Source organism: Coregonus clupeaformis, chromosome 23, assembly GCF_020615455.1.
Source record: "Coregonus clupeaformis isolate EN_2021a chromosome 23, ASM2061545v1, whole genome shotgun sequence".
NCBI lineage: Eukaryota > Metazoa > Chordata > Actinopteri > Salmoniformes > Salmonidae > Coregonus > Coregonus clupeaformis.
The window spans coordinates 22,487,358-22,500,187 of record NC_059214.1 but is presented as its reverse complement, the minus strand read 5'-3'; the positions used below and the strand labels follow the sequence as shown (position 1 = coordinate 22,500,187).

The 12,830-nt window shown below is 39.7% G+C and overlaps 1 protein-coding gene across 1 annotated transcript; it reads left to right on the top strand.

Annotated features, from left to right (window-relative positions):
- Positions 1-7,222: 7,222 nt before the first annotated feature.
- On the top strand, positions 7,223-12,749 carry prkra (protein kinase, interferon-inducible double stranded RNA dependent activator). Its single transcript, XM_041844279.2, has 8 exons — positions 7,223-7,425; positions 7,749-7,924; positions 8,084-8,165; positions 8,279-8,354; positions 10,076-10,193; positions 10,352-10,446; positions 10,558-10,720; positions 10,837-12,749. The coding sequence occupies exons 1-8, from the start codon at positions 7,367-7,369 to the stop codon at positions 10,992-10,994; spliced, it is 927 nt and encodes a 308-aa protein (XP_041700213.1). The 5' UTR covers positions 7,223-7,366; the 3' UTR covers positions 10,995-12,749.
- Positions 12,750-12,830: the final 81 nt, after the last annotated feature.

Below are 12,830 nucleotides of genomic sequence, written 5' to 3'. Positions count from 1 at the left end.
ACCATTCATGGGAGACGCACATCCCGAATGAGCGACTTCCCACAATTCCCAACCAACGGGTCTCTTGGTACATTTGAATGTGTTAACAGTTGGAGAAATTGCTTGAGCTGTGCTGAGATTTCGAAAAGTATGAAAGGCAATGGTCCAATATTCTAGAACACTACTGTGAGTACACGTACACCTTTGGTACTCTGATAGACCCTTAAGACTCACATTCCTTTCAATTTATAACCAGATTTTAGCATAGATGCAGAGAAGCATATTTAGTTCCTTTAAAAAAATTACCACCAGTCAGGAGGATACAGACAACTCAAGAGGTATGCTTAGATATGCAGAAGAAATTAACATTTTTTTTTTTTTTTTTACATAGAATTAAGCATAATGATTACGGCTCTAGATTGCAAGAAAAAGGTGTTTCAGGAGTTTGATTTTTTTTTTATTCTCCAACAATTCTCCACCCCCCAGCCATTGCCATCCAAACGTATTTTGTGCCCCTCAGATTTTTTGGGGTGCATGACGCTCCTGAAAGAAATCATATGAACCTGTTTAATCAGCACAACAACACTCAATTAAAACAAAGGGTGGCTATTTGAAGAATCTCAAATATAAAATATATTTAGATTTGTTTAACACTTTTGTGGTTACTACATGATTCCATATGTGTTATTTCATAGTTTTGATGTCTTCATTATTATTCTACAATGTAGAAAATAGTAAAAATAAAGAAAAACCCTTGAATGAGTAGGTGTTCTAAAACTTTTGACCGGTAGTGTATGTTGGAGTCACGTCCTCATCTCTGCCAAAAATCTAAATTAAAGGATATGACTAAATCAAATTTGATCCTATTATTTTGACCGATATCCAATTGGTAGTTACAGTCTTGTCCCATTGCTGCAACTCCCCTACGGACTCAGGAGAGGCGAAGGTTGAGAGCCATGTGTCCTCCAAAACACAACCCTGCCAAGCCGCACTGTTCGCTTAACCCAGAAGCCAGCTGCACCAATGTGTCATAGGAAACACCGTCCAGCTGGCAACCGAAGTCAGTTTGCAGGCGCCCGGCCCACCACAAGGAGTCGCTAGAGCGCGATGGGACAAGGCCAAACCCTCCCCTAATCCGGACAACGCTGGGCCAATTGTGTGCCGCTCAATGGGTCTCCCGGTCACGGCAGGCTGTGACACAGCCTGGGATCGAACCCGGGTCTGTGGTGACACCTCAAGCACTGCGATGCAGTGCCTTAGACTGCTGCGCCACTTGGTTGGCCCTTAGTCCTATTCTTTAACTTTGAGATGGAGACGTGAATCCAACATGTCAATCAATAATTTGAAGACAAACTGGAATTAAAGCCAGACTAAGTCGGTGGCACAGATGTAACTATCCAAGCAGAAGATACCTCCTTGCGTTGACAACCAAACACAATTCAATATCACTAAATATCAACAACCAGAGCTTGAAACCCTAGGCCTACTGTATTGTCTATTGTTAGTTGAATTCTGGGTTGAATTGAAACAAAAGCTGTTGATGACTTTGAAAATGCTATATAGGCCTGAATAGCATCATTGATGATATATGACTGATAAAGTATGGTCCCATTTCATTTGCTCTGTTAAACCTACCTTTTGGAATGACTTCGATTGCAACAGTGAATCTATTTAGTGTTTAAGTGGAGATCTCTCTACAATCATTCTCAATCATTGGTAATATTCAGTGACAAATATCATAGCTTGGCTTTGGTAAAACCCTGGATGGGAGACCAAAGGGTAGCTGTAGATAGATCAATTCTCCAGTAGGATGTGCTACCCAGCCTACTATTTTTTCTTCTGATAGTGGATATAAGGTTGAAGATCTGACCTTGTTTTAAAGGTACAAATTCAACATATTTTATACAAGGTTTGTCTATGTTGAAATGTGGTTACCATGATGACATCATCATGTGGTTGACATTTCACCCTCAAAACAACAAATTGATGACTTTTTTCAAATCCAATGTATTTTCCACATAGATTCTATGTCACAATAGTTTGACAAATTACGTTGAAACAACGTTGATTCAACCAGTTTGTACCCAGTGGGAAAGCTCCATTCTCTTTCTAGAAAATGTCATCTCTAGTGCTCCTCATTAAACCAGTAGATGCCAGTATTCACCTATTTTCTGACATCTAAACGTGTCCGTGGGATGTCCCAACGCTGAAGTCACCCCATTGACGTTGACATTTCAAACGGTTAAGGTAACCCTTACGAGAAAAGGTTGCAGTATAACTGCAGTATGCTGCAGATACCGCGTCCAAAATACCACAGTCGACTGCAGTTACTGCAATTTTACTGCAGTTTGAAACTGAAAAGTTTTTTTGTAAGGGAATGGTAGCGGTTAAGGTTGGGGTTGGGGCAGCGTTTCCCAAACTCTGTCCTGGGGACCCCAAGGGTTGCACATTTTGGTTTTTACCCTAACACTACACAGCTGATTCAAATAATCAAAGCTTGATGATGAGTTCATTATTTAAATCAGCTGTGTAGTACTAGGGCAAAAACCTAAATGTACACCCCTTGTGGTCCCTAGGACTGAGTTTGGGAAACGCTGGCGTTAGGGTTTAGGGTAATGATGTCCCAAGGATTCCGGATAGCACTAATCATTATCTGACCTACAACTCATAAGTTCACGAGGGCTTAATTTTTTACTACAATGTCCCTATATTGTGGGTAAACTTCCTGTGAAATTGGCGGCTTTTCACAAGCAATCTTTAATGTGCTGGGCTTTGCTGTATAAACACAACTTTTCACCTCATAAATGCTTTATATGAAATAATGGGTCGATATTACATAGAAACAAGATGTTATTTAACTGGTTCTCGAAAAACATTGTCCTTGTCAGCCAATTAGTTAGTATTAGTGGGAATCTATTTACACAGAGAGAATTTATGGAAAGATACAACTTTGAGGTTTCAAGCAAGGAATATGACACTGTTATAAAAGCTATACCTAGTGGGATAAAATCTTTACTTCAGAATAATGCATATTTTGGAACATCTCCTATTGTCAGCGATATCCAAGTGAATGGCATAGGTTCTCTAGATAAGAAAATCAATAATCGTTTTTTAAGGGATATTTTCTACAGGAATTCTATTCCTTATGCTATATTTTATTGGGCTTCATCGTTTGATGTAAACTGGTGCCGTGCTTGGCTAACTCCACACAAATATATGGTGACCAATAAAGTAAAGGAGATCTCCTTTAAGATTATCCATAGATTCTACCTGTGTAATAGCCTGATTTCTAAATATATACCTGATGTTCCTAGTGAATGCAGTTTTTGTGAACTAGAAACTGAATCTATTGAACACTTATTTTGTAATTGTTTACATAGTGAGGTGTTCTGGACTGAACTATATCTTGGCAACAAAATACATACAACGATTGAAATATCTAAGTTTGACATATTATTTTACTACACTGATTCAACAATTGAACTTCAGTATGTCATAAATCACTTTCTTTTATTAGGAAAATGTTTCATACACAAATCAAAATTTATGAAGAAAATTTAATTATTTTATCAGATTTGGAAAACTATTTAGCATCATTAAAACGTACACAAAACAAAATGACAAAAAAATGTTTTCATTACATGTCTGTATTTGATTTGATGTAATGTGGATTTGTATTATTATTTTTCTCTCTTCCTTATTTCTTTGTGTAATCCCTCTGGCTGTTCTGTTTTTTGTGTTTTACATGTTACTGATTAATAAAATTTAAAAAAGAGAAAAAATTAAAAAATTCATAAATTCACAATATCCCATCTTCAACCTACAGTGGGGAAAAAAATGTATTTAGTCAGCCACCAATTGTGCAAGTTCTCCCACTTAAAAAGATGAGAGAGGCCTGTAATTTTCATCATAGGTACACGTCAACTATGACAGACAAATTGAGAGAAAAAAATTCCAGAAAATCACATTGTAGGATTTTTAATGAATTTATTTGCAAATTATGGTGGAAAATAAGTATTTGGTCACCTACAAACAAGCAAGATTTCTGGCTCTCACAGACCTGTAACTTCTTCTTTAAGAGGCTCCTCTGTCCTCCACTCGTTACCTGTATTAATGGCACCTGTTTGAACTTGTTATCAGTATAAAAGCACTTGTCCACAACCTCAAACAGTCACACTCCAAACTCAACTATGGCCAAGACCAAAGAGCTGTCAAAGGACACCAGAAACAAAATTGTAGACCTGCACCAGGCTGGGAAGACTGAATCTGCAATAGGTAAGCAGCTTGGTTTGAAGAAATCAACTGTGGGAGCAATTATTAGGAAATGGAAGACATACAATACCACTGATAATCTCCCTCGATCTGGGGCTCCATGCAAGATCTCACCCCATGGGGTCAAAATGATCACAAGAACGGTGAGCAAAAATCCCAGAACCACACGGGGGGACCTAGTGAATGACCTGCAGAGAGCTGGGACCAAAGTAACAAAGCCTACCATCAGTAACACACTACGCCGGGGACTCAAATCCTGCAGTGCCAGACGTGTCCCCCTGCTTAAGCCAGTACATGTCCAGGCCCGTCTGAAGTTTGCTAGAGTGCATTTGGATGATCCAGAAGAGGAGTGGGAGAATGTCATATGGTCAGATGAAACCAAAATAGAACTTTTTGGTAAAAACTCAACTCGTCGTGTTTGGAGGACAAAGAATGCTGAGTTGCATCCAAAGAACACCATACCTACTGTGAAGCATGGGGGTGGAAACATCATGCTTTGGGGCTGTTTTTCTGCAAAGGGACCAGGACGACTGATCCGTGTAAAGGAAAGAAAGAATGGGGCCATGTATCGTGAGATTATGAGTGAAAACCTCCTTCCATCAGCAAGGGCATTGAAGATGAAACGTGGCTGGGTCTTTCAGCATGACAATGATCCCAAACACACCGCCCGGGCAACGAAGGAGTGGCTTCGTAAGAAGCATTTCAAGGTCCTGGAGTGGCCTAGCCAGTCTCCAGATCTCAACCCTATAGAAAATATTTGGAGGGAGTTGAAAGTCTGTGTTGCCCAGCGACAGCCCCAAAACATCACTGCTCTAGAGGAGATCTGCATGGAGGAATGGGCCAAAATACCAGCAACAGTGTGTGAAAACCTTGTGAAGACTTACAGAAAACGTTTGACCTGTGTCATTGCCAACAAAGGGTATATAACAAAGTATTGAGAAATTTTTGTTATTGACCAAATACTTATTTTCCACCATAATTTGCAAATAAATTCATTAAAAATCCTACAATGTGATTTTCTGGATTTTTTTTTCTCATTTTGTCTGTCATAGTTGACGTGTACCTATGATGAAAATTACAGGCCTCTCTCATCTTTTTAAGTGGGAGAACTTGCACAATTGGTGGCTGACTAAATACTTTTTTCCCCCACTGTAGCTACAACTGCGGAAAAATTATATTTATTTGACGTGGTGAACCGGATGTTGTTGATCAGTTATCGAATGATCAAATCGGATTAGCGTCATGGCAGGACCCAACACTAGATGGATCCTATCCACATTAAGACTTCTGGTTTTCGGATTTTGCCTTCAAAATAAAAGTTTGCGGTAAAACGCTATGAATATGATAAGAAATCAATATTTTTTGCAGCTTTGCATAGTGCATAATGTTACAATTCTGTTAAAAAAATGTATAAAGACATGGTGGAAAAACTAAAGAGAATTACTACTTTATATAAATGAATGTCAAAAACATAATAATAGCCTACTGGTAAAATAATATATACAATTACATTTTTTAAATATAAATCATTATTTTGATTGTATGATTCTTGTTTATTTATTGGTGCTATTGTTCAAGGATGCAATTTTGAAATGTAATGTTTAAGAAAAGTCTTACTGTATTTTTGTTGTATTGCGCAAACAAATTGCAATGTACAGGAAAAAATAAAAAAACGATCGTGTGTCCATAAAACCAGGATCCAGTCTACTCACTATAGTCCCTAGAATACAATTCAGATGAGTTTGAACAAAAAGCTGGGTCATAAGAAGTGTTTGATCACTTTTACTGTGGTCAAACAGCTTAAATGGGGTGCCTGGACATGGTACAAATATAGCACAGTACAGGAAAAATGATTATTTGTGCAAATGTAAAAATGGGGTGGGGAATACTCAGTAGGGTCTGTAGAATGTATATATGGTGTCATTTCATGTGGATCTGAATAATACAGAGTGCTGCTGGCCTTTTACTCCATGCCGCTCTGACATCGCTCGTCCATATATGAATATATTAATTCCTTACTTAGATTTGTGTGTATTGGGTATATGTTGTCAAATTGTTAGATATTACTTGTTAGATATTACTGCACTGTCGGAGCTAGAAGCACAAGCATTTCACTACACCTGCAATAACATCTGCTAAACACGTGTATGTGACCAATACAATTTGATTTGAAATCACTGTATATGTAATACATATTGGTTTACATAGCAAAAACGATTCTAGGTGCCACAGTAAAAGTATTCTAGGCATTAACCATTAGGGTCTGTATAATGTATATATGGTGTCATTTCATGGGGCTCTGATTAATACGCAGTGTTGCTGGCCTTTACTCTCAGCCCATTACATTGGCCACAATGCAAATCACTGTATATGGAACACATATTGGCTTACAGTATAGAGCAAAAACGTAAAGGAGTGGCGTAAAATGCCAGCAACACTCCGTATTATTCAGTTCCCCATGAAATTACACCATATATAGATTCTACAGACCCTACTGAGTACTCCCTTCCCCACTTTTACATTGGCTCAAAAAAAAAAAGTTTTTTTCTCTATAAGACCCTATGTAATGCATATACAGTGATTTGCATTGTGGCCAATGTAATGGGCGGAGTAAAAGGTCAACAACACCCTGTATTATTCAGAGCCACATGAAATGACATATTCTACAAACCCTACTGAGTATTCCCGTACAATACTTTTACTGTGGCACCTAGAATAGTTTTTGCTATATAAACCAATATGTATTTCATATACAATGATTTGCATTGATTGCGCATTTATTTTACCTTGGAACATATTTTAAAATCCACATTTAATGCAAATGTCACTTAAATATGAACAAATCTGAATCATCATTAATGTTTAGACAATTATTTTTCACATATCATGAATACATACAGGTTATTGACACGTTTCTACTATTACATGGGGGACTTTTATTTAGAACATTTCCGAAATTCCGTAACCCGAAAGTACTTGTTTAGTGTTGCTGATGAAACGCTGATTGAAATCGGCAACCCCCATCAGCTAAATTCGCCGGTTTCTGCAGCAGATAAATTACATTTGTACAACAACATATTAACGTTACGCACGAAATTGTTTACTAACGTTAGCCATGTCTCAAGACGGATTTCAACCTACACTAATAAGGACCACGCACAATAACAACACGAGGTCTGTCATGCTACTAGCTAGCTCTAGCTAGCCAACGTTACATCGGATTTGTTTCCATCCAGGCATTTGATGCTCGTTAACTAGCCAGCTAGCTAGTTAGCATTATTCGCACTATCAAATATATTTATAACTAACCCCTTTAGCAGGCTAGCAATTTTTTTTTTTTTAGCTATGCCCAATTAGTTAGCCATACGGTGTTTATCAGGGTTTCATTCAGTACCATCATTTGTCGCTCAATATTAATACCAACAAAAAAAACACAGCTATTTCTATTGAATCCAATGCAGTGACACTAATGACTGTTAATCATACTTTGTACGCAGCATGAGTATTCAACAAACTCAGGCGCCGTGCCCGGGTAAAACGCCGATACAAATTCTGCATGAATACGGAACCAAAATTGGTAACCTTCCCGTGTACGTGATGGAAAAGGCTGAAGGGGAGGCACACCAACCCAGTTTCATCTTTAACGTGACAATAGGCGATGTGTCCTGCACAGGTGAGTCATCTTGCGAAGTATGTAAATTAGGCTCAATTTAGCTAGAGGATTATGGGGGATTGTATTAACAACATGGGCTTCAAAGTTATATCCCCATGTTCGCCTTATCCTCAATACTTTGGATGAAGCCATGAGTGTCATTCTGTTGTTGTATCCCAGGTCAAGGATCCAGTAAAAAAGCTGCCAAACACCAGGCCGCTGAGTCTGCCCTGAACCTTCTGGAAATAGACGCTGGGACACCGTGAGTGAATATGGACAATTTCTAAAATGAGCATTTATGACAACAAGTTGCATTTGCAACCATTATAGTCAGTAACATTATACACTTTTTATGTCTGATATCCCCTCCTGCAGCCTTCACATGAAGACGGAGAGTAATGGCATCCCAGCAGAGCCCAACGACCAACCCAACTCAGTGGGCATTCTGCAGGTGTCTTTGTTATTGCCCTTCAATGACCTTAGAATGTGTTTTTGTAAGACAATAGGGCTGTGTACTGTTGCAGGGCTGTAATCATAGTAACACCTTTATGTTGGCATTGAGCATCTTCAACGTGACATAAGAAAAGCCATATGATTATGAATAGATAGGTTGTTTTCATGTCTTTGCTAGTACACTATATATACCAAAGTATGGGGACACCCCTTCAAATTAGTGGATTTGGCTATTTCAGCCACACCCGTTGCTGACAGGTGTGTAAAATTGAGCACACCGCCATGCAATCTCCATAGACAAACATTGTCAGTAGAATGGCCTTACTGAAGAGCGCAGTGACTTTCAACGTGGCACTGTCATAGGATACCACCTTTCCAACAAGTCAGTTCGTCAAATTCCTGCCCTGCTAGAGATGCCCCGGTCAACTGTAAGTGCTGTTATTGTGAAGTGGAAACGTCTAGGAGCAACAACGTCTCAGCTGCGAAGTGGTAGTCCACACAAGCTCACAGAACGGGACCGGCGAGTGCTAACATATTTAAAAAAAACATTTTTAATCATTTAGCAGACGCTCTTATCCAGAGCGACTTACAGTTAGTGAGTGCATACATTATTTTTAAAAAAATTTATACTGGGCCCCCGTGGGAATCGAACCCACAACCCTGGCGTTGCAAACGCCATGCTCTACCAACTGAGCTACATCCCTGCCGGCCATTCCCTCCCCTACCCTGGACGACACTGGGCCAATTGTGCGCCGCACCATGGGTCTCCCGGTCGCGGCTGGCTACATCAGAGCCTGGATTCGAACCAGGATCTCTAGTGGCACAGCCTTAGACCACTGCGCCACTCGGGAGACATGCTAAAGCGGGTAGCGCGTAAAAATTGTCTGTCCTCGGTTGCAACACTCACTACCGAGTTCCAAACGGCCTCTGGAAGCAACGTCAGTACAAGAACGGTTGGCCGGGAGCTTCATGAAATTGGTTTCCATGGCCGAACAGCCGCACAAGCTTATGCCAAGCGTTGGCTGGAGTGGTGTAAAGCTTGCTGCCATTGGACTCTGGAGCAGTGGAAACGCGTTCTCGAGTGATGAATAATGCTTCACCATCTGGCAGTCTGACTTACGAATCTGGGTTTGGCGGATGCCAGGAGAACGCTACCTGCCCTATTGCATAGTGCCAACTGTACAGTTTGGTGGAGGAGGAATAATGGTGTGGGGCTGGTTTTCATGGTTCGAGCTAGGCCCCTTAGTTCCAGTGACGGGAAATCTTAACGCTACAGCATACAATGACATTCTAAACGATTCTGTGCTTCCAACTTTGTGGCAACGGTTTGAGGAAGGCCCCGTGCACAAAGCGAGGTCCATACAGAAATGGTTTGTCGATCGGTGTGGAAGAACTTGACTGGCCTGCACAGAGCTCTGACCTCAACCCCATCGAACACCTTTGGGATGAATTGAAATGCCGACTGCGAACCAGGCCTAATCGCCCAACATCAGTGCCCGACCTCACTAATGCTCTTGTAGCTGAATGGAAGCAAGTCCCCGCAGCAATGTTCCAATATCTAGTGGAAAGCCTTCCCAGAAGAGTGGAGGCTGTTATAGCAGCAAAGGGGGGACCAACTCCATATTAATGCCCATGATTTTGGAATGAGATGTTCGACGAGCAGTTGTCCACATACCTTTGGTCATGTAGTGTATGTTTCCTATGGATTCCTCCCAAAAGGAGCTGGCACTGCAGCGGGGATGGCGCCTCCCTGAATACACTGTTCTCATGGAGGCAGGCCCACCTCACAAGAGAGAGTTCACTGTTACCTGCAGAATGGAGTCACTGACAGAGACAGGTATGGTGGCTCCACTGTTCTTTCTAAATGTTTTATCATTGTATTTGAAAGAACATATAAGCATTTTATTTTTATATATACGTTTTTGAACACTTCCTACTTTTAAAAGTATTCAGTTGAGTCAATTTATAAGTATGTCATCTATGTGTATCCGATAGCAATGGGAAATTCTAAGAAGGTAGCCAAAAAGGCAGCTGCGGAGAAGATGGTGGCAAAACTTCAAAACCTGTCTGGCTGTCCTGAAATCACATGGGTATGTACAATATTTCCTCTCTTATTTGGCTTCTTTCTTGGTAAAACATATTTAGGGAATTTTGTCATCTAGAATTAATGTAATGAGTATTCTTTGACCAACTCTTTCCAGACCCCGAAGCCCAGTGTCCGTCTGGAGAACTTGCGTAACTCCTCGGCAGAGAAGATGTCTCTCCTGAGAAGGAACCCACTCAGCATTCCCAACACCGACTATATCCAGATGATGCTGGAGCTGTCCAATGAGCAGGGTTTCGAAGTCACATACTTTGACATTGGTGAGTAGCTATCTCTTGTACTGATCATAGATGTTAACTTTGTCTGTTTTCACAAATAGCTAAACAGGGGCATATTCCAAGTGTATTGTACAGTGTGTTTGTGATGTGCTTGGCAGATGAGCTGACTGTGAATGGGCAGTACCAGTGCCTGGCAGAGCTGTCCACCTCACCTGTCACCGTATGCCATGGCACGGGCATCTCCTGCGGCAACGCACACAATGACGCCGCGCACAGCGCGCTTCAGTACATCAAGATCATGGCTTCTATCAAATGAATGATCCTAGTAAACATCACAACTGTTTCACCTGCAATACATATTTAAGGATTGAGGGAAAAAAAACATTTAATCACAGCTGAAATGTGTAGCTATCTTCCATCAACCATTATGTTTTCACTCATTACCAGTGTTCACTCCGTATGAAATTGGTAGATATTGAAGGCAGTATCAATAGGAATCATGCCATTCAGACAAAACAGTCCAGTTGTTGTTTTTATAACAGTGACGGTCTACACCGTTCATCACCTATGGTTTCTGTCAGCTATTTTCAAGTTACTTTGAGAAGATAAGTGAAGAGAAAAAAAAGCTAATCCAATGGGGGTTATGTACCATAGAAAAACAAGGACAAAGGAATAGAATGGACACTAGTCTTGAGAAAGGCCTTGCTGTCAAAATGTCGACATATCGAAAACAGTCTCCAACTTATCTCCTTGTCCTTGTTTTTTTATAAGCCACTTTGAGGACATGCAATCATTTATTAAATGATACACAATTTAAAACTGTATTGCACTGAACAAAATGAGTGAGTGGAAACCGGTTTGGACTCATTTACGTATAAGGTTATGAGAAAATAATGAATTTTACGTAATCTTATAGGTACATTTTCAAATACTAATGAAGCATATTGAAAAGGGCCTACTGGATAAACTATGTAGGAACAAAATCAATACATTAAGTTCACATTTGTATTTGGTTTGATCTTCTAAATTATCTCTGCTTTATTTAATCGGTTATTTCTCTCTGCCAAATCAAGATTCAATTACTTGAGGGAAATATGTTTCCATAGCAATATTAACCCCTATTTTCCAATCAGCTTATTAAAAAGATATTCCATTATCATTTTGTTTGATTTTAGAGTAAAGGTTTTGAGCTTTGGTTGGTTTAAGACCATATTACAGTTTTTTTTTATTCGGTTTTATTCAGTCATAGGGAGAAGGACTGAGCATTGGTTGGTTTAAGACCACATTACTGGTTTTTTTAATTCGGTTTTATTCAGTCATAGGGAGAAGGACTGGTGTTTTGTGACTACCACATTTATTTACAAAGAACACTACAATTAAGCAGGTTTTTGTTTACAGTGACTATCTCCCAACAATTATCATTATAAACAAACAATTGCTCAATTATAAAGTTACATTTAGCTTGTTTAGATTCAATTGTGCTCACATATGACAGGATATAAAACGACATGTCTAGAATATGAAAACATTTCCGTTTGTAAAATATATCTTTTTTTAAGTTAATGGTAGCAAGATGGCATTCTCGGAAACATTTGGACATCTCCTGACTTAGACTTCAAGACCAAGACTGCCATTATTGTCTCTTCGTGCTACAAATGAGCAAGAGCCAATAATTGCAATCTTGGTAGCTTTGATGTTGATGACTAAGCAGGTAGTTGCCCTGTTGTGTATGGTGATGTCATCTTGCTCAGTCTGCCTGTAATGTTGTAGCTAGCCTAGTTATGTCAGCTGTGTATGAAATCATGCTGCTGTGTGTGTTTGAAGGTTTTGAGTTTGTGTTTGTGTTGGCCCCGAATTCCATTTTGTCCTGAGTTACTATCACAGAGTCTAGATTGGGCGGTTTAATCACATTTTGGTTTCCTTTTAACAAGGTGTATTGTAAATCGTCTCAATGTTTTGGTGGACTCATCCCAAGCGTGTGCTGTGTACCTGACCATATTAATACACATTTATTACATGTGAAGTGTGACAGACCTGTTAAATAAATCTACCTGACATTGGCCTCATCCTACATTTTTTCTGACCTCCAATTTAAACCACTACTGTAGAAAGACCTATATAAACATGATTGTAGGGGAGATATAGTTAACTC

What these genes read in the sequence shown, in the direction of transcription:
- prkra (XM_041844279.2), top strand. Translation starts at nt 7,367, where the DNA reads ATGTCTCAAGACGGATTTCAACCTACACTAATAAGGACCACGCACAAT. An exon ending in AGGCGATGTGTCCTGCACAG is followed by an intron (nt 7,925 to 8,083) that starts GTGAGTCATCTT and finishes GTTGTATCCCAG; the next exon opens with GTCAAGGATCCAGTAAAAAA. An exon ending in GAAATAGACGCTGGGACACC is followed by an intron (nt 8,166 to 8,278) that starts GTGAGTGAATAT and finishes CCCCTCCTGCAG; the next exon opens with CCTTCACATGAAGACGGAGA.